Raw genomic sequence first — 21,910 nt, forward strand, 5'->3', positions numbered from 1 at the left:
CACAAATTTAAACCATCGCCCCTCTCTGCTTTAGACCGGGGCACAGTCGCGTATTTCAGGGGATAACATAATGGAAAATTCGGGGGTGACCAGTGCTGGAAACAATGGCTTTAGTGTACGTTTTAACCACTTCCAGCCCCATTAAAAGGAAGAGGCTTGGGTGGGCCACCGCGCCAGGCTGGCCAGCCACCTTTAGGGGAGAAAAGAACAAATGATGTCATAACTTTCAGGCTTGGGGGAAATCTACTTTCGCTCTTAAAAAAAAAAAAAAAAGGATGAACGGTGTCGCTGCCGCAGTGGGGCCCGCGGCGAGAACGCGCGCCGCGTCGTGGGGACCATACATGTTGCCAGAAGCCCCAAACTTCAATAGTACCTAAACCACAGCTTTCGCTCCTCTCATACTTGAGGCGATGGTGGGAAGGCAAATTTCACCTGTAAGAGAATCTGATAGGAGTCTCTCTCTCCTTGCATTGTGGCCAGGCTCGGGGTCCTTCCGAGTTCCATCCCCTTTGCTCCACGCAGGTCCTGGCCCCGCACTCGCCGCCTCGTGTGTTGCGCACTTGGGCCCGCCTTGACCCCGCCTTGCCTCCCTCTTCTCCAGCGCTGGCCCTGGAAGGTGACTCGTGCCTGGCTTGGAGGCAGCCAGGACCGCAGAAGCCTAAGGACACGAGAAAAGGGCACAAACACCTTCTGCGATCCGCTCTCACGCGTTAGAGGCACAAACCGAGCTCTAGCTAACCTCACTCCAGCTCATCGCGAGAGGAAAAACAGGGGTGGGGGGTGCGTCGCAGGGCCCTCTTCTGCCTAGCCACGCGTGGCGAAATTTCCGGCGCTCCGGCCAGCGAGGACACAGGATGCGCACCGCAGCCGCTCGGCTCCAGAGCCTGAGCCGGGAGCTACTGCATGTTCTCCAATCGCTCCCCGAAGGGAGAAGGAAATCGCCTCTTTTGCTCTCTGCCTGCGAGGCCGAGGGATCTGGGAGCCGGGCCCGACTGGATAGGAATCTCGGGCCTGGGGATCCCCGGCGGCACCGGCTGCGGCAGCTCCTCTGCGGCGAGGGTTAACAGAGGTCCCTGCGGTGGCTTCCTCTCGCTGGCCCGGGAACGTGTATACCGCGCCCGCAGGATGTTCGCCGGCTGGGCTGGGCAGTCAGGAAACATGAGAAGGCCTCGCTATTCCTGTTCCCGGGCCGCGCGCGCCGGTCCGGGTAAATAAAGCCGCGACGCTGGCGGTGGCGGCGGTGAGCGCGCCGGAGCCCGCGCGGAAAACATGCGGCGGGGATGGGAGCACGTCTAGCCTCGACGCGGGAGAGCCAGCCGCTCTGCCGCCGGCCGCGGGCCCCACCGCGACAGGTACAGACCCGGCCGCGCCGTCCCCGCGCAGGGCCGCGGGAAGGGAGGCTCCCTCCCCTCTTTAGCAGCCCCTTCCCTCTGCGCCCGGCGCTTTGAGCTCCCGGCCCTTCCCCCACCTCCCTCTGAGGTCCTTCGGGGACGCGCCGGGGAGGGGGGTGGGGGGGGGTGGAGGCGGCCGAGGCTGGCTGGAGGGTCTGCGAGGAGTCGGAAAGTCCACCTGGTTGCGCCCCCTTTGCTTAAAATTGTTCGCGGGGGTTGGGCGAGGCGGATCCGAAGGGAGGGCTCTCCCCAAGCCACAGTGGAGTGAATCTGGGTAAGTGGGGAAGCGCGGGATCCGAAAGGCGGCAATGGGGACCGCGCGGGGCCCCCCGGGGAGGGTTAGGAGCGGCAGTTCACACGACCCCTGACGTCGGGGACCCAGCTCTCGGCCCTTTGCCGCGCTGGGATCTGTAGTGGGGACCTACGGGCTTGGGGCAGCGGAGAGGGTCGGCAAGGCGAACCTCGCGGCGCAATGGCCAGGGAAAACACGCCGTCGCACACAGAAGGACAGGGCTGAGGTGGGGGACAGACCGCGGGCCGGGAACGAGTGTGCTTCCCAAACAGAGCAGCCTGGACGCAAATCACTAAGCGCACAGATTGTAAAAGAAAAACAAGGCGCTTCCGGATAGGGGAACATGGGCTGCGAGCGCGAATGTCCGCTTTCCCCGCTGCTCGCTGAGGCTGTCTGAACCCCAGACGTACCTGTGTGCGCGGGAGGGCTCGGCCCTGCCGTACAACCGGCAGCCGGCAGAGGTCTGACTCCACCTCTCCACGAACACTGCCCGCAAGCTGAAGTTTAACCGTTGCGGTCACGACCCTAAACATCGCGCGTGGCCGCTGCTGCGGTGGCCCGAGGGCGGGGCGGGGGCGTTGGCGAGCGTGGGCACCCGGCGTGTGTGCCTGGGGGTGGCGGGCGGGACGGGGTGAGGGGACGCAGATCGCGAAGCGGGGGCGGCTCGGAAGCCACGCGAGCTGTATCCTCCTCCTCACCAGGCGCGAGGCGAGGAGGTGCGGCGGCCAGGGGCGGCTGCGCGCCTCCGGGCAGCCACCCGGCTGCTCCCGGGCGGCGCAGACCGGCCCGCGAGGCTCACGCGCGGCGGGTAGAGACTCCCAGCGGTCTCGACCCGGGAGGTGAGCTACGGACTTTTCCCCGCAGGCTCTATGGAGCGCGGACCGCGGCGCCTTTCCCCCGCTCTTTTAACACCTTTTGCAACTTCTGCAATGGTTCCCCGAGACCCCAGAAAGGGGTGGGAGGGAAAGGACTCCGAGCTCGCGGCTCGCGCCCGCGCTGCGAAAAAGGACAGCGCTGACAACCAGCTCTGGAGGGCCGGGACTCAGGCGCCTTTGACCTGCCCGAACCCTGCGCATCCGGAGCAGCGGGAGGGGTGGCAGGAACCTCGAGGGAGGGCCGCTTAACTCCCTGAGGCCGCTTAACTTTCTATCCGTGGAATCTGCTAACTTTCCCTGCCCTCACCGCCCCTCCCCCCCCACCCCCCCAGGAGCTGTAGCTGGGAAAAAAAAAAGGACGCAGAGGTTTCAGCCAAACCACCCAGGATCTAGCAAACAAGCAAATCCCTGAAATCCTGTTATGCACTGGGACCCATTAACTGGGGCTGGCTGATGCGGTCGTTCGTGTTACCCCCCATTTTTCCTTTCTTCCAACCCTTCCTGACGAGCCCGAGTGGGAGCTCTGGGAGGCTTTAGTCTCCGATTCTGATTGAATAATCACGCACGGCCCCGCGTTGTCCTCCCACGCTTTCCGGAGTGTGCTTCATCCAGATTAAAACCAACTCTGGAAGGCTTGTTTGGGAATCACTTTCCTTTGTCAGGCGGGTAAACTGTTTCTGGCTGACATTCCTTGCGGGCTGGGAAGCCGGGGCAGAGAGGAGGGTGGGTACCAGTCCCGGGAGTGTTCGGGGGCGGTGACCCGGGTTACCCGGGAGCGATGTAACCAGGTAGGGGAAGGCGGGAGTCCCCGGGTTCAGGTGCCGCGGCGTCGCTCCTCCCCTGGGCTCCGCAGCCCCGCGCCAAGGCCAGCTTCGGACTCGGGACGCTCCGGAGTATGAGCACTCTCAGCGAGTAATGTGATTCATCTTTATCTCCTAGAACCTGAGCCCTGCGGAGCTCCTGGCGGCCCGGTCCCAAGGCGCTGCGGCCGCGCCGCGCGCCCCTGCCTGCCCGCGCCATGAACACGATCGTCTTTAACAAGCTCAGCGGCGCGGTGCTTTTTGAGGACCGCGGGGCTCCGGAGCGGGATCGGGGCGGCCGGCCCTACGGCGGCGTCCTGGACAGTCCCCACGCTCGCCCCGAAGTGGGCATTACGGACGGCCCGCCCCTCAAGGACAACCTGGGCCTGAGACACCGGAGGACCGGGTAAGCTCACTCTCCCGGGGCCCCTGCCCGCCGGCTGCCGGGAGAGGTGGGGACAGAGAGACGGGGGCGCGTTGGTGGCAACCCGGGCCTGCGGGTCAGGGGCCCAGAGTTTCCTGGGAGGACAGGTCTCCGCCACCCGGTTTCACGCACTCTCCTTTTAAGATACTAGTTCTAAGTATGGTGGTGGGGTGGGGGATCGATTAGTCAGAATAGCTCGAAAGAGGCTCGCTGGAAACGGAGGTCACCTGAAAGCGCCCCTGGGTGCTCCGAAGCCTGGACCTCAGGGATGGGGGTGGGGGTGGGGGTGACTGCCCTTCTCCGGACCGCGATGCAGTTGCGCGGCTGAGGATGAGGCAGAAAGGCCTGCTGGGGATGCACGAGCACCGGGCAGAGTCAGGCAGTAGGGGCTCCCCCGGTCAGGCCAGCCCCGCGGGCTTCCCCATCTTGTGTCACGTCAGGGCCTTGCATCCGCCAAGGTGTTGGGAAGGTCGGCTCTGCGCAGGACGCCCAGGATGCGTGCGCGGCTCGGCGGAGCCCGCCGCGAGCCCGGAGGGTGGGTGCCGCGGGCCTGGGTTTCGGTTTAGCCGGCTGAGGGCTGCGGGCGGGGTGGGAGGCGCGCAAGAGCTCGCAGGCCGCCAGCTGCTCCAGTGCAGAGGCCGTCTGCGGCCCCGCCACGTCCGGGCGACTCCGGGAGCGCCCCGCGGGGTGGGGCGGCGGGGGAGGGGCGGTGGGTGGCCGTGCTGGCCGGTCCATCTGAGAGATTGCATCAGCTGCTTGTTCTGCTGCGTTGCCTGTTAGTGAAGTAGAGATCGGGTTTCGTCAAAATGTTACTACCAGTCCTCACGGATGGAATTGGATTTCAAAGAGTTTAAAGAGGCAAAAGCCCTGGAGGTTGCGGCGCAGGCGCGCGTGCTCGCGGAGCGGCCAGAACGCGCGGGCAGCGGCGCGGCGACCCCTCCCGGAGCCGCAGAGGAGCGCAGGGCCCAGCGCCCCGGCCCGTTCTCCCTCCTTGGAAAAAAGCTCTTCCTGAGGTCTTTTTACTTTAGCAGGTGGGACAGACCTGTCCATACTTTTAAGCTCTTCCTTATGTCGTGAAAAGTCCCCAACAGTGTTTTGGGTTACTTGTTTATTTTTTCCGGTTCAGCATCTTTCCTCCACAAACCCTTTCTTGGACAGTTTCCCCTTTACCCAGAGGATCCAAGGATACAGGGAGATTTTGCAGAGGAACAAGGGCAGGGGCCGGCCATCACCTTCTCGCTTTATTCCCACCGTCCAGGGGCGACCTTTGACCACAGACGACGGGAAGCCCCAGCGGCGGGCTTGAATCCCTTAAAGAACGTTCTTGGAGAGTGTACACGGCCGGCGAGGCCTGGGCCCCTGGCGGGGACAGCCCTGCTGAGCAGATCTGACCACCTAATCCTCCAGCCTCTGGCTTTAGGATCTCCCGTCTCCACCCCCATCCCCTTTCAGTATAAAGCTGGTGGCCTTGTCCTGTGACTCCCTGGCCATCCGCCCTCTGGCACCGCCAATGCCTCCTCCACGTCCGCGCGCGTGGGACAGGGGTCCATGCAGGCTGAGACGCGTGCAGACACGACCCCCCGGGGTCGCAGAGGAGGGCGCGGCTCACAGCCCCTCCTCTCCCGCTGTCTCAGGGCCCGGCAGAACGGCGGGAAGGTGCGGCACAAGCGGCAGGCCCTGCAGGACATGGCGCGGCCCCTGAAGCAGTGGTTGTACAAGCACCGCGACAACCCGTATCCCACCAAGACCGAGAAGATTCTCCTGGCGCTCGGCTCGCAGATGACGCTCGTGCAGGTAATCGGGGCCACGAGTCCCTGCCCCTCTCTTGGTGGGGCCGGGGCGCAGGCCGCCTTTCTCCTCCCCGCTGCTGGGAAAGGACGGGCCGAGATCGGCCGGTCCGGATGCTCCTCCGGCCTGTGGATGATGCGAGGCGGCACAGGGCAGAGTTCTAATGCGGGAAGAGCCTCCGGGTTTCCTCCCATCTTATCTCTGTTTGGTCCAGGAGGGATTGTGTGGTGTTCGTTAAGGAGGGCAGTGAAAAGTCAAGTGCAGACTTAGGAGAAGGTGTCCGGATTCTATACAAGTATAGATGGCTACGGATGGGACTACTAGCCCCGCGGTGATTTTCAAACTTGTGTACGCGTCAGACTCCCACCCGGAGTTTGTAGTAGTCCTTGGGCGAGGACGATAATTTGCATTCTAACAAGTTATTGGGGTGATGCTGAAGCTGCTGGCCCGACACCACACTTTGAAAACCAGGCAGAAAGACACCCCACATCAGGGCCCCATGTTAAAGGTCAAGTACAGGATAACTTTTAAATTAACCATTCCTGACAGATCTAGGAGGTAGATTGGAAAGGCAAGAAGTGGATTTGGGATTTTCTCTTCTTTTTCTTCTTTTTTTAATAAATGACACCCAGAGCATTAGCTAGAATCCACACAGTTTTGCCGCTGTTTATCTTTCTACTCAGGATAAGAAGAGGCAGATTTCAAATGGTAGGGTTACTTGATCAAGTGTAGAGAAAGCGTGTGAGTTTGTTGCCAATCTAGTGAATTACATTGGACAAGTTTTCCCCCTCCATAACCGTATCACAAGCTTGGGGAAATAGGTAGAGCACTTATCAGCATTTTGTAGATGATGTAATCAAGGCAGGAAGAAGTTGTGTTCCTAGGGGTAGGGAAGGCCTGGAAATAATGTAATTCTATATCAAGTGCTCTTTCCATCACACAAGTTTTCTTTCATAAATGTAGTAAGATAAACTTTTATGCATCAAACAAAGCATTTAACTGAGAAAAAAAGGAGGAGGAGGAGGCGCTAAATGAGCCAAGAAATCGCACGCATTATAGTAGCACTGCATCACTGCATGGTGAAATTTTGGTCATTCCATGAAAGTTATAGTGAGAACCCCCAAATAAAAGGGAATATTTAACTATTAGATAACAAAGATTTCTTTCCAGAGTGTAAGATTGTCCTTTTAGGAATTACTAGAAAGTTTGACAAAGCATGAAAATTGACTTGTATTCAGCCTTATTAAAACTGTAATATGCATTTTCTGCTTATTTTCAGAGTATGATTGTAGAGAAAAACATCTGTTTTGCTTTATATTAACAGGCAATAGTATTAATAGTGATTTGCTGCAGCACTGGAGGGGAAAATTAATTTAGTGTTCTTGGCTTAATATACATTTAACAGAAAACTATGATTTTTTATTTTAACATAAACTAGTGATGTTCAAAATTAGTTTTTAAATAAATTATTCTGATCAGAAAAACTTGACTTAAGAAAACAAATGCATGTGTTCAGATTTCAGTTTTAACTGGTATGTTATTTATTTTGAAAATACACTACTTTATAGAGCTGTATGAATATTTCACTCTGATGTCAACAGTAAAGCATTAGATTATTGATTATATAGTTCCATATTTAATACTTGCCATTCTTTCAGATAGAAAGCAAAAAATGTTTATGACATAGTTAGGATATTTTAAAACATGAAATGTATTTGTCATTAGCAGAGACATTTAAATTTTTATGTGCAATAGTTTTTTGAGCTGCAATAGAAATAGTTATTTTTTAATACAAAATCGAATTGTTTTCTACCTAAAATGGTCATTCAAATGCAGTTAACAATTCTTTTTGTGTTAAGATCTTGGTAAAACTATTGCATTTTTCTAATTTACATGAAGTTTTTATTCAATGTATGAAAACTTTTGCCATTATTTTTTCTATTACACTATAGTCTTCAGAAAATAAAATGCACACAAATATGTAATTTTTAAATGGGGCAGAGATACTTGTTTATAATTATAATTGATACCCATTTAATGATTTCAAGTTTTATAGTAAATGAAGTTAGTTTCTAAAACATTAAAGTGATAAATGGAAAAATTCAAAATGTATAGAATGACCAAGGGACCCTTATATAGCATTCAGTTTGGATCTAGTTATTCTCAATTAGGCACAATGGAATGTCTATCAAAGAAAAATATATATTTATGAATATAAGGAGTTTGTATAAGTCAAACATGTATTAAACATCCAAAGCAAATTTTGGCTCTGTGGAAACCAAATAAATTATATCAATGCCTTTTACTTCTGGGGGAAAAATGTCAAGCTGTGATCTGAATAAAGCTTTTTGAGCCCTGGAAATTAGACTTGTTTCAGGAGTCAGGTTCTCACATTGAATCAATTTCTCCTATTCACTCAAGTGATCATGTCTTATCCATCTTCATCTTCCCATTTCACTGTAGTCCAGTACTTTCCATGTAGTAAACTGTTCATATGTGTTTGAATAGGTTTTAATGGGGGAATACTGCTGGAATCACCATGTGACTTGCCCAGACATATTTCTGAAAACTGGAGAATGTTTTGAAATCAAAGGAAGATATTCTGGTTTGAAAATTTATGTCATTGTAGGAAATACATGGACAGCAGCAGAAAATGAATGAGTTATATTTAATGATATATGCTGGTTCTACAGAACAAGCATGTAACTGACATTATTTTTGGTTTATCTAGAAATATGTCATATTTTATGTCTATAGACAAATATGGAATTTTTCCTTTATTTCTAGCTCCAGACTGTATTTTTTGTTTATTATAATACTTCTTGTCTCTGCTTCTCCTAATTTATATTAAGTTGTCAGCATAGTTATTTATTCATTAACTATAAGAGTGTCATATTTTTGAAAATTTCTTTTACACTTAATATTTCCCTTTTGGTTGTGTTGTCAAACTCTCAAACTTTTCATAAGAAGTGCTTTTGCCTTATTTTGCTACTCTGAAGGGTATAAAACCTGATCGGTCATCTCCGTTAAGCCTAGAAGCAAAAAAGCTGAAACTTTAATGGAGGGAATGTTTTAAGATCACATAAGTTACTTTTTCCAATAAATAGAAGCTCTAAAGGACATTAAACAAGACTACATTTTGTTCATCCCTGGAAGATGAAGCAGAGAGAGGTATTTACGCAAACTTCATCTTTTTCTACCCACTAGACTTGTCAACTTGTCTTAATTAGTTATAACTGTTTGTGTTATTAATCTGCTATCTTACTAATAAGATATAAGGATTTTTATAAAAAATTAACAGGAAGATGATTTGTGTACGTGTTTTGACTTTAATCAACCAAAACAATTCCATTGTGCTTATTTCCTATGACTGACTATTGTTCAAACGTTGTAAAAATACACTCTCTACTCTCAAAATATAAACAACTTTATTGTGGAATAACAAGTATGTGATTGGGGTTTTGTGTTATTGTAGGATGTGGAGCTTACCCAGGCAATAACTGACTCTGAAGAAGTTTTTCAAAGAAGGGCAAATGGGGGCTGTACCTGGTTTCAATATTTCCCATTGCTTATGCATGTATATTTAAAAAATATTTTTTTCTGGATTATAAGAGTGAAATGATTTTTTTTTTCAGATAACAATACAGAGTGCAATGCAAGTAGAGTTTGAGACTGTATTTAGTGATTGGATGTCAATGCTCCCGTCACTTAACTGAAGTGAAGTGAAGTGAATTGAAAGTCACTCAGTCATGTCCGACTCTTTGCGACCCCATGGCCTGTACAGTCCATGGAATTCTCCAGGCCAGAATACTGGAGTGGGTAGCCTTTCCCTTCTCCAGGAGATCTTCCCAATCCAGTGAGAGAGAACCCAGGACTCCCACATTGCAGGTAGATTCTTTACCAGCTGAGCCACGAGGGAAGCCCAACAACACTGGAGTGAATAGCCTATCCCTTCTCCAGCAGATCTTCCTGACCCAGGAATCAAACCAGGGTCTCCTGCATTGCAGGGAGATTCTTTACCAACTGAGCTATCAGGGAAGCCATACACTTATAGTAGAGGTTCCAAATTCCTGTCATATAGTCATGTATCATTTGGTGAAATCTGCTATATTGCAAGATTTTGCCTCCATATTGACATAGCTTTTGCTTAATATTGAATGTGTCTGCTGAGATATGTATGCAGTTATCAACTGCAAGGCTTATGGCTAATGTTAAATTTTCAAAACAATCTCAGATTGGTCCTGCATTCTTCTTTTTTTTTTTTTTAGACATTCTGGGTCTTTGTTGCTGTGCATGGGCTTTCTCTAGTTGTGGTGAGCAGGAGCTATTCTCTATTTGTGGTGCACAGGCTTCTCTTTACAGTGGTTTATCTTGTTTGAGAGCACAGGCTCTAGGGTACTCTGGCTTCAGTAGTTGCCATGTATGGTCTTAGTTGCCTTGAGACAAGTGGGATCTTCCTGGACCAGGGATTGAACCCACGTCCCCTGTATTGGCAGGCAGATTTCTTAACCACTGGACCACCAGGGAAGTCCTCTTCAAATAGGAAAAGAAGTACATCAAGGCTGTATATTGTCACCCTGCTTATTTAACTTATATGCAGAGTACATCATGAGAAACGCTGGGCTGGAAGAAGCACAAGCTGGAATCAAGATTGCCAGAAGAAATATCAATAACCTCAGATATGCAGATGACACCACCCTTATAGCAGAAAGTGAAGAGGAACTAAAGAGCCTCTTGATGAAAGTGAAAGAAGAGAGTGAAAAAGTTGGCTTAAAGCTCAACATTCAGAAAACTAAGATCATGGCATCTGGCCCTATCACCTCATGGGAAATAGATGGGGAAACAGTGGAAACAGTGTCAGACTTTATTTTGGGGGGCTCCAAAATCACTGCAGATGGTGATTGCAGCCATGAAATTAAAAGATGCTTACTCCTTGGAAGGAAAGTTATGACCAACCTAGATAGCATATTCAAAAGCAGAGACATTACTTTGTCAACAAAGGTCCGCCTAGTCAAGGCTATGGTTTTTCCAGTGGTCATGTATGGATGTGAGAGTTGGACTGTGAAGAAAGCTGAGCACTGAAGAATTGATGCTTTTGAACTGTGGTGTTGGAGAAGACTCTTGAGAGTCCCTTGGACTGCAAGGAGATCCAACCAGTCCATTCTAAAGGAGATCAGCCCTGGGATTTCTTTGGAAGGAATGATGCCAAAGCTGAAGCTCCAATATTTTGGCCACCTCATGCGAAGAGTTGACTCATTGGAAAAGACTCTGATGCTGGGAGGGATTGGGGGCAGGAGGAGAAGGGAACGACAGAGGATGAGATGGCTGGATGGCATCACCGACTCGGTGGACATGAGTTTGGGTGAACTCTGGGAGTTGGTGATGGACAGGGAGGCCTGGCATGCTGCAATTCATAGGGTCGCAAAGAGTTGGACACAACTGAGCGACTGAACTGAGAACTAACTACATGATGTAAAAATGAGGTGTTCAATATTTCAGTAGAGTGACTGCTTCTACTGCAGCTGCTGCTGCTAAGTCGCGTCAGTCATGTCCAACTCTGTGGACCCCATAGATGGCAGCCCACCAGGCCCCCCTGTCCCTGGGATTCTCCAGGCAAGAACACTGGAGTGGGTTGCCATTTCCTTCTCCAGTGCATGAAAGTGAAAAGTGAAAGTGAAGTTGCTCAGTCATGTCCGACTCCCAGCGACCCTGTGGACTGCAGCCCACCAGGCTCCTCTGTCCATGGGATTTTCCAGAGCTGGCAAGGATGTCAGGAACCATGAAATTCTGAAAAGTTGAATGACTTATCTAAACTCACACAGCCTGTTTTTGGCAAAGTCAAAAAAGGAAACCAGGGCTCTTTCTGTTACACTACACTTGGAGGATGAAAGTGAAATAGCTCAGTCATGTCCGACTCTTTGCAACCCCATGGACTGTAGCCCACCAGGCTCCTCCATCCATGGGATTCTCCAGGCAAGAATACTGGAATGAGTTGCCATTTCCTTCTCCAGGGAATCTTCCCGACCCAGGGATCGAACCCAGGTCTCCCACATTTCAGGCAGATGCACCAGGGAACCTCTGACCCACCAAGGAAGCCCAGGAAATGAATGAGGATTTGAGTATGATTGAGTATGATTTAAGTAATTAAGTATCATTTAAGTAATTAAATCATAACAGTGCATCATCACTTTAATTTGATGGCGGTTTGTAAGATCCATTCATGTGGGCAGAAAGAAAGATAAGGAAGTTCAAAAAATAATGTTCTAAATGTTCCAGTTAGTACTGATGAGGACATGGACGAACATTTTGGCCATGACCTGGAGAATGGAGAGAGGTTTGAGAAAAAATTGACCAGGCATTTCATACCTCCATAGTGCAGGTTCACCCGGGTGTCATTATCAATCTCTTCACTGCTAGTCCTTCTGTGTGTGTAGGGGACAAAGTTTATTCATTCCTAACACTTAACACCATGGCATACAAGACCTTCTCAGTGTGTATTTGTTGAATGAATAGCCCCAGGAGTTTTCTGTTTGTAGAGGCTGGAGGAGATGGAGAATTTGAAGTCGGGCTAAAACCATAGTAATAATAGCACAGTTTGGCAGGAAGAGTGGTTGGTGGTGTCCAAGGCTTCTGAAATGCCATGGTGAGGTAATTACACCACTGCTCATAAATTTGAGGACAATCATCATTGCTAAAGACACAAAGGTAGGTTAACATTGAACATATATATATTATATATGAATTGAATATATGTATTATGTATGATATGGTTTGTGTGTATATAAACTGGGATAGACTACCTTGTTTTACCCATGGGGGGAAAAAGAAAATGAGTTATAGATTTTTTTTAAAAGTAGGACTCACCACAGGTTCATTCAATAATTAAGGATTGAGTAATGCGCCAAAAAAAAAAAAAAAAAAGTGTACGTATAGACTAAGTATTAAAAAAAAAAAAGAAAGAAATTCCAGAGCAAGTACCACCACACAAACCATTAATATACTGTGGGATCATGTTATAGAAAAAATTGACAGAAAGACATAATCTTCTTCCCACATTTCATCCTTTTAAAGGCAAATATTGGCTTTTCAGGTTTTTAATATCTATATATTTGGATGAGAACATGATATTTAAAAAGAAACGTCAAGTGTCATTTTAGCCTCTAGAAATTGTGTCCAGCTCTTTGCAAAATTGTGTCCAGCTCTTTGAGACCCCATGGACTGTTGTCTGCCAGGCTCCTCTATCCGAGGGTTTTTCCAGGCAAGAATACCAGAGTGGGTAACCGTTCCCTTCTCAGGGGATCTTCCCGACCCAGGGATTGAACCCAGGTCTCCTGCATTACAGGCAGATTCTTTACCATCTGAGCCACCAGGGAAGCCCTCCAGAAATCCAGCAGCACCTTAAACAAAAACAATGGGACTAACTGTATTTTACAGTATTCATTTCTTTGCCATCACCTATTTAGAAGCACTTAATTTTTAGCTTAAAGCTGGGTGTTATTTGCCTTTTTCTCTCTCTGGTTGTCTGATTGCTCTATCTCTGCTTTGCCAGTTGCTACCTCCTTAATTGCTAGAGGTTTCCAGGGTTTGTTCCTTGACTCTCTTTTCATTCTATCTACTGTCACAACCTCAGCTCTCACTTCTGTGCGTTTGACCCAAATCTGATCTTCCTTGCCCTTGAATCTCAGATGGCCTCTTTATTTTCTCACTGGCACATTTCACCTGTATGCTCTTCTGGTACCTCAAGCTAAATGTTCCCAGACCAAACCCATCATTTCACCCTCAAACAATTCTTTCTTCCTCAGAATGGCACTGTCTTCTCTTCTTACATAAGTTTGATAACTCAAGGGCATCTCTAATTCTTCCCTCTTATTTACCTCCCATAATGTATCTGTAATTTGATTTCTGTTGTTCCAAGTCTGTACTGGAAACATACTTCTCCCCCCGCCATTATTCCTGACATATTCCTTCAAAGTCTAGTTTCACGAACTCTTGGGTCACATGAAAGTAACCCCTCCTTCTGTTTCACTGCTGTAACATTTTATTTTAATGCATCTTAAACCATTTACCTTCTTTCCTATATTAGAATTATTTTTTTGAATTATAGTTGATTTACAATGTGTTAATTATTGCTGTACACCAAAGTGATTCTGTTATAGACATATATATGTATTCTGTTTATATGTTACAGACATGTATATATATATTCTGTTTATATGTTACAGACATATATGTATTCCATTATAGACATAAATATATGTATTCCTTGATTCTGTTTTTATTTCATTGTTTTGTTCACGTGTCATTTTTTGGGTTCCACATATAAGTGATATCATATGGTATTTGTCTTTCTTTTTCTGACTTTCTTCACTTAGTTTGATTATCTCTGGGTCCATCCATGTGGTTGCAAATGGCATTTTTCTTTTTTATGGCTGAGTAATATTCCATTGTGTATATGTACTATATCTTCCTTATCCATTTCTCTGTTGATGGACATTTAAGTTGCTTCCATGTCTTGGCAATAGTGAATAGATTTTAGAGTTATCTATGTATTCTCCTACCTCTCTTACTAGCCTCAAAATTTTAGGGCAAAGTCCTTTAATATGTTTTTATTCCCAGGATATAGCTAGTGTTCAGTCTGTACAGTGAGGGCTTAGCACATTTGTTGAATGAATGAATGAACAGATATTGATTCCAGTACTGTTATGTCCGAGAATATGTAATGATCAGAGATTATAAGAAAGGCTTAGGTCCTTTCTGGGAAAGTAACTGTATGATGGATAATTTTTTATGTTGTGTTAACTGAGAAATAAAACCTTTTTAGGTGTCAAATTGGTTTGCTAATGCAAGACGTCGGCTTAAGAATACTGTTCGACAGCCAGATTTAAGCTGGGCCTTAAGAATAAAGTTATACAACAAGTATGTTCAAGGGAATGCTGAGCGGCTCAGTGTGAGCAGTGATGACTCCTGTTCTGAAGGTTTGTTGATATTTTTATCTTGGTTTCTTTACTCTGCCTCTGTAAGGAGTCATTCACCTCAATTCCTATTTCTAAGGTCGATCCCACAAAACATAATGCTGTCATAATGGTTCTTTTTTACTGCACAGGGTAACTTGACTTTTATAATACTATAAATGACCAACCAGATTATGGCTGTTTCCTCTTGTTCATAGATTTATCATGTGTCAGAATAACATTTTCTGTGACGTTTATTAACATTAAAATACCAAAGGGAGAAATTACTTAGATTCCTGCTTTTCTTTGCCTAAAAATTAATCTTAAATATCAAAGATAACTTTACATACTTTAAATATTCTTCCTATATGTGTATTTTAAATCATTAAATATAACAGTTGGGTGTCTGGGGAAAAGTACGTGTAAGAACTACCTAGTGGTATTTTCCTTCTTAGATGGAGAAAACCCTCCACGAAACCACATGAATGACGGAGGCTATAGTAATCCAGTTCACCATCCCGTGATTAAAAGTGAGAGCTCAGTCATAAAGGCTGGAGTACGGCCAGAGTCACGAGCCAGTGAGGACTACGTATCGCCCCCCAAATACAAGAGCAGCTTGTTGAATCGTTACCTTAACGACTCTTTGAGACACGTCATGGTCACAAATGCGGCCATGATAGGAAAGACAAGGCAAAGAAACCATTCGGGATCTTTTAGTTCCAATGAGTTTGAGGAAGAGTTGGTATCTCCCTCGTCGTCAGAAACGGAAGGCAACTTTGTCTACCGCACAGGTAAGTCTGTGCTTTTCGTGATAACCTTGTTTAAACAGAATGAAGGCTGCAGCAGACGGCCTTCTTTCTACAGGTGTCAAGACATAATTTTTATAGCCTGCGTATCAGATTTGCACATGTGGCCCATAATTCAATTTGAAACCTTTCATTTTGTTCTTCATTAGCAGATACGCTTATTAGCAGATGATGGTCTACTGGGAAGTTTTCATCCTCAGTGAAGATCTTCAATCTTAGCAATAAACATACTTAGAGGAGATAAATGTTGGCTTTAAGAATAAATTATAATGGAGGAATGTCCCAGATCGTAACTAGCCATGCGAATATTTTGCATTCTATCTTTTCTCTTAAATTATTTGATTGCTTATATTGATGGAAAATGAATATAAACTAGCATGGGTGGCGAGATGTTTGTGAAGGAAAAGTGCCTTAAATTGCTTTGGAAATCTTACTTTTATTTCTGAAAAGCACAGGTAGGACTGATAAATAGCTTTGAAATCTTTACTTGTAGTTCAGAAAAAATGAATCAATTTCTACCTGTCCTCAGCTTTCAGATGGAGTGGCAAGCTTGGTAAAATTTTCTGTCTTGACTTCAATTCCCCCAGAGCTTTGCATGTAAAGAGTGTTTGAGCAAGTTTGCTTCAGGACAGAGGATTGTGTGTACCCTATATCTGGTACAGGTAGAGTCCATGTCCTGAAAATGCCAGGCAGTGAGATTTAGAAATGCTCCCCCGCAAATTAACTTCAGGAAGCGTGGAGTCCAGCTGTATTATGTCACAGATAAGAAAGCCCAGACGAAGAACAGACAGCTAATGACTCTTCTATAGATCAGCAGTGCAGCTGAGCCTGGACCAGAGGTCCGAGGAGTGTAATTACTGCTAGGCTGCTGTTACTGTTATTGTTACACATGTTGTCACCAGTCAGTAATTGAATATTTGTGATATACTAGGTTCTATGCTAAATACTATGCCTGTACTACTACCCGGAGTCCTTAGAATATCAAGAAGCCTGATATATAAACAATAGAGCTTTATAAAGACATTTAAAGTTGGTCTGCTGATAATATCCTTAAGGTTATTTAGTCATAAATCTGATTTTCAAGTGTCTATAAATATGTACAAGATACACTATCTATGAGGATTCAGAAGATGTTGCAATACATTTTTGATGACTTGATCCCATTTTCTGTTTGTATCTCCAAATCTGACAATGAAAACATCTCCAGATGCTCAGAAATACATAGGCTTGTAAGTAATAATTGTGTCTAGGAAGAAGTAAAACATACAATAAAAGATAATTTAGCCAAAAACAAAAAAGTTCAAACTATCTGTTAATACCTAACTGGTGTGGTCAGACCAGAACTTATAATTCAGAATGTTTATTTTCAGAAAAAGGAAAAAAAAATCAAGTCATTCAAGTACAGATAATTGATAAAAGAATAAACAGAAAACAAAAAATGGTAAAATAAAGACTGAAAAACAGATAAATAAATCAAGACTTGGCTCTTTGAAGTCAGTAGTAAAAGAAATAAGCAAAAATTAACTCAAATTAAAGTTGGAAGTGAGAAAGAGGATATAGCAATCAACATATTTTTGATTAAAATAATATTTTAAAAACATTATAAAGTACTATACACAATCGTTTGACAATATACTGTATGCAAATGTATGGATGAAGTGAATTGCTGTTATCCACATGAATTGTTAATTCATAGTAAGAAAACTTTTAAATGACTGCTAATGCAGGAAAAATTAAGGTTTTTAGTAAACTCAGTTCCCAAATGCTTGATAAAGCCATTGGATTTCTTTTTTAAACTTTAAAGAAATAATTAATTCCTATGCTTTATATATGTTTCTGGAACATATAAAAACATGGGAAGTATCTCAACTTTTAAAAATGTAAATGTTTTCCTAACCTCAAACCAGATTAAGACAGCATAAAGTCAAAATTTTTATTTGTGGTACTGATACTGACTGTGAAACAACATGGGAAATAATGATACTCATCTAATGTTAAGTGGAAAAATTTTAATTGAGGATGCCCTGAATATGACAAGTGTGTATGGACAAGACAAGAAAGATAAAAACAATAAAAATTACAGTTGAATGAGGTGGGGTAATTGAGATCTGTTCTTTAAAAACTTTTTTTCTTTTTCCTCGTAAATTTATGTTGCCCAGTAAAAACAAGGTCATGTGCCTGTGAAATTTCCCCAGCGTGTGTGGGTCTTCTGAAAATGCAAGCTCTTTTCAAAGGTGACAAAATTTAAAATCAGAGAGGGACTGACATCCTGTACAGTCGATGCTTTTCAAAGTGAAATAGCCTGGCCATTTATTTTTATTAAAGCATTCCAGATGCACTTGGTTCAGGTTATGGACTATTCATTTGCCAAATTCTATTTTTAAATAAAAACCTATCTTTTAGTTATGCAAGCAATGAGATCACAGCCTAGACACATAAGCTTCTGGTTTCTCATGCATGGGTATAAGCTTTAAAAGAACAGAATAAAATTGTAGAGTTTGTGGATGGAAAATGAAGCAAGAGGGGTTGGTCTAAGACTGGTCTACTAAATTTCAAAACACCAAATGACTGTCTTCTGTGAAAACTGACAATGTTGCTGCAGTTGTCGCCGGGTTAGCAGTCATGCATGAGTAGTAGAACAGGGAGTTTCAATAAATACTTTCTGAGAAACTGCCTTGGTTTTCCCTGGCACACAGGCTTGTTCTGAATTTCTTCAGTTCTTTCTGATTGTATCTTTTTTCCTCACCTTAACAGCAAACTTCTAAGACTGCTATTAAACACCCCTTCTCCCACCCTAGTTCTATAGGAGTAGATGACCTACTCAGAAGAGATCACCTTTAAATACAATTTATTGATTTATCTGTGCTTAGAAATTGTATCCATTTCTTCCACCCATTTTTGTAAGACAGCTGCAGTCTCATGATGCATTTCATTAAATATACGTAGGCAAAAAGCCAAGTGAAAGAAAGAGTTGGTTTTTGGAAGGGCAATCACTGAATTTCGTTTCCCTTGTTAAATTCTAGGAGGGAGAAGTCTGGAAGATCATAAAGCAGTAATCCTAATTGAAGATATTACTAGATACCATCCAAGTAGATACAAACATGGTTTGTTTTTTTTTTAATTTTATGTAGATATTAAATATTTCTCTGTAATCTTCAATCTACCACATCATGTAGGAATAAAAGATACTTTTTCAAGGGCATAGCAGGCTATCAATAAGTATTCTGATGGCTTCCCCGTTGGCTCTGCTGGTAAAGAACCCGCCTGCCAATGCAGAAGACAAAAGACACGCGGGTTTGATCCCTAGGTTGGAAATGTCCCCTGGAGAAGGAAGTGGCAACCCACTCCAGTATTCTTGCCTGGAAAATTCCATGGACAGAGGAACCTGGTGGGCTATACAGTTCATGGGGTCGCAAAGAGTCAGACATGACTGAGCTATTTATCTCTCTCTCTCTCTCTCTCTCACACACACACACACATATTCTGACAGCAGCAATCATAACATAGAATTGATCAGAATTATTAGGGTTATTCCTTCTAAATAGAATTAAGTAATATGCAAGGAAATCTAGGCACTCGGTCTCTGTTCAATGAAGCCATCTAAATTAAAATCACAGTCCTCTTCATCATGTCGGGTTAAGTGTTAGTTGCCCTGCTGCTGCTGCTGCTAAGTCGCTTCAGTCGCGTCTGACTCTGTGCGACCCCACAGATGGCAGCCCACCAGGCTCCCCTGTCCCTGGAATTCTCCAGGCAAGAACACTGGAGTGGGTTGCCGTTTCCTTCTCCAATGCATGAAAGTGAAAAGTGAAAGTGAAGTCGCTCAGTCGTCTCCAACTCCTAGCGACTCCATGGACTGCAGCCTACCAGGCTCCTCCGTCCATGGGGTTTTCCAGGCAAGAGTACTGGAGTGGGGTGCCATTCCAATGGTAATTTTCAGATATTGGATGGAGTAACTTCCCATTGCAAACTGCCCTCCAGGTCTCTAGTCCTTGGATGGGTCTGCTCTCAGAGACATCAGGATAACGGCTGTAGCTTCATGCCCAGCTCCATTCCTCTTCACTCTGGTAGTTGAGCTTCTCCAAATGGGACCATCTGTGAACATCTGTAGCATCTTCCAGAGGACGTCCTCGTAGAGCCTTTCCTAACTTGGATTCAAGTTTAATTTACCCTCCAAACCAAGCCTGTTAAATCTCCTTCTTCAGTGAAGAAGAGAGGAGTCACTTCTAAGACGTATGCTTGATGAGGGGAAGGACAGGCAAGTCTTGAAATAAAATGTGTGAACCTCTCTGCTCTGTCGCTGGCATGCAGACAAGTTCCTATCCTGCTGTTTCTTTTCACGGCTCTCAAGTGATCAGCTTATAAATGGCTAGTACATGCTAATGATTACTCTCTGAGCCCCCCTGCCTCCCCAGTATGTAATTCATAAATTTACTCTGCTCCCTAAAGCCTGAATGTTTCAACTTTATCTTATTAAACTGCCTGAAATCCCTCTTAATTATACACATCTGGTATAGCAAAAACATACTGGTGGAGAGAACTCTTTTCTATATTAGTGTGAATTAACCAGATTCGCTTTCCCTCCACTTGATGAAGGTGAATATCCCTGAAGCAGTGGAGATTTTGATGGAAAGAAGAAAGAAATGATTTATTTCATAAACCAGACTCTTTGGGAGAAAATGTCCATTTGAATGGCCTGCAAAATGAGGGAACTAGGGATTTTGGTTACTGGGGAAAGACAAACAAAGCAGCAGAAAGTAAATCTGTGAGGACGCAAGGCTAAATGCCATTTCCAAATTTTGTTCTTGGCTAATGATGACCCCAGGAGGTGGGGAGTGGGGGTGGTGGTGGAGATGTTCTTTTTCGCTCGCTTCCTGCATACATGTATACTTTAGAAATTAAGCTGGTATTTTCCATAGTAAAACATAGGGATGCTCATGGGTTGACTAAACCATTGGATTAACCTGGGATTTAACTGTAATCTATATAGCATAGTTTCTTTGGAGAAATGGCAGTCTCCGTTCTCAACTACTGACTTCACAGTGCACTTCTGGGACACAGTATGAGGTGTCCTTCAGGCATTCACATCACATACCAAAAACACTCCAGGGCTCACCAGAGCCCTGGGTTTTATGCTGGGCTGCTTGTCGAAAACAGCATAGCTTAAATGAAGCAGAGGGAAAGATTTAAAGAACTGCCTTGCCAGATCTTTTTGAACACTGAATGACGACTCTTGATTTGTTTCATCAATTTCAGGTGTTTGGGGGGTAACTTAAAGAAAGCCTCATGGTTGCTGAGAGAAGGCTTTACTCTTAAGGATGGTGTGGGTTTCTGTGTCCATGCTATTTTCTGTCTGGAATTTTGTTGACCAGTAAGTCGACTTTGGATACTTTCATCTTCTTTTATTTCCCTTTTTATGCTTGTCACTTCCTTGTTTTTAGTGAAAGATTAAGCTCAGCCCTGTTGGATGATTCCAGACATTCTTTTCCTGGCATGCAAATGACTGTTGATGTGCTCCAGCAGAGAATAATAAAACCCTCTGTCACCAGCCCAGTTAGTGACATTTAAAGGATACTTGAAAGGTTATCCAATTTTTTTTTCTGTCTTCTGTCTTTTACTACAATAATACCTCACCTATCAGATACCATCTGGAAATGAGGTTTTCCACCGAAGTGAAATTTCCAGATAGAAATTTCAGGACTGATTTTTAAAAAGATAGACTTTTCTGTTCCTCTGGACATACAGGATGAGACACAGCCTGTGGATTGTGTCTCAGCATCCCCACGTCTTCCCTAAACTCCTCCTCCTGTTGCTTTTTATATGCTTCCAGACTAACTTGCTCCTGACACCTTTGAATAAAGAACAGTGTCTTTCTGATAACCTTTTTTAAAAGGGGTCTTTCCTAATTACTTATTCCAGAGCAGTAACCTTTGAAATGAGACTTATAGAAATTCTGACCTTTGGGGAGGCTTGGGATAGAATTATAAAAATTTAAGCATGATATTATGAACACTGTAGATGTTTAAATATTTATCAGTGATGATAATGGCAAAACACATTCACTTGGATTATTTCTGAAGTAGCACATTAGCTTGAGTTTTGAAAGTAAATTTTCTTCTTGCAAAATTTAAATGAAGCTGCTTAAATGTTCCATGTAATATTAAAAGGCTAAGAGATTCGTGGCAGACAAAAATAGAAAAAGAGAACAAGCTTTGGCATAAGCAGTTTGGCATAAGCTCCTTCAGGGGTTAGTTTTTCATTCACTTTTCTTTGTTTGTTATTTGGTATTGTCGACTAAAAAAATACATAGTCAAAACCTGAATGTAGAGTTGTTTTATTTTATGGGAATGTTTAGGACTCGAGCCCATTTCAGTAGCTCTGAGAAAACTACTCCAAGGAGGCAGGAGGGATGTCAGACTATATACAAGTTTTCAACAAAGGGAACAGGCCATCTGAACATCAAAACTCAGGCATAAAGTTATGGAGCTTACTATGCATGCGAAGATGCAAGCCTCTGGGCTCACTGAATTCATTCCTTTCATATATGCACCTCATGTGTCTGGATCAGTCCTGTTTCCTTCTTCAC

General features: G+C 44.9%; 1 protein-coding gene across 3 annotated transcripts in view; it reads left to right on the forward strand.

Annotated features, from left to right (window-relative positions):
- Window positions 1–1,264: 1,264 nt before the first annotated feature.
- MKX (mohawk homeobox) overlaps window positions 1,265–21,910 on the forward strand; it is a 68,044-nt gene continuing 47,398 nt past the window's right edge. For 2 of the 3 annotated variants that reach the window (XM_052650979.1, XM_052650981.1), the window contains exons 1-5: window positions 1,265–1,352; window positions 3,498–3,764; window positions 5,417–5,576; window positions 14,392–14,545; window positions 14,977–15,312. In XM_052650979.1, coding sequence (XP_052506939.1) covers window positions 3,577–3,764; window positions 5,417–5,576; window positions 14,392–14,545; window positions 14,977–15,312 — 838 coding nt within the window. In that variant the 5' untranslated portion in view covers window positions 1,265–1,352; window positions 3,498–3,576. Of the gene's footprint in view, window positions 1,353–1,579; window positions 1,666–3,497; window positions 3,765–5,416; window positions 5,577–14,391; window positions 14,546–14,976; window positions 15,313–21,910 lie in introns of those variants that run through there. The other variant, XM_052650980.1, reaches the window with a different exon arrangement.

This window comes from Budorcas taxicolor, chromosome 13, assembly GCF_023091745.1.
Source record: "Budorcas taxicolor isolate Tak-1 chromosome 13, Takin1.1, whole genome shotgun sequence".
In the NCBI taxonomy this organism is placed as follows: Eukaryota; Metazoa; Chordata; class Mammalia; order Artiodactyla; family Bovidae; genus Budorcas; species Budorcas taxicolor.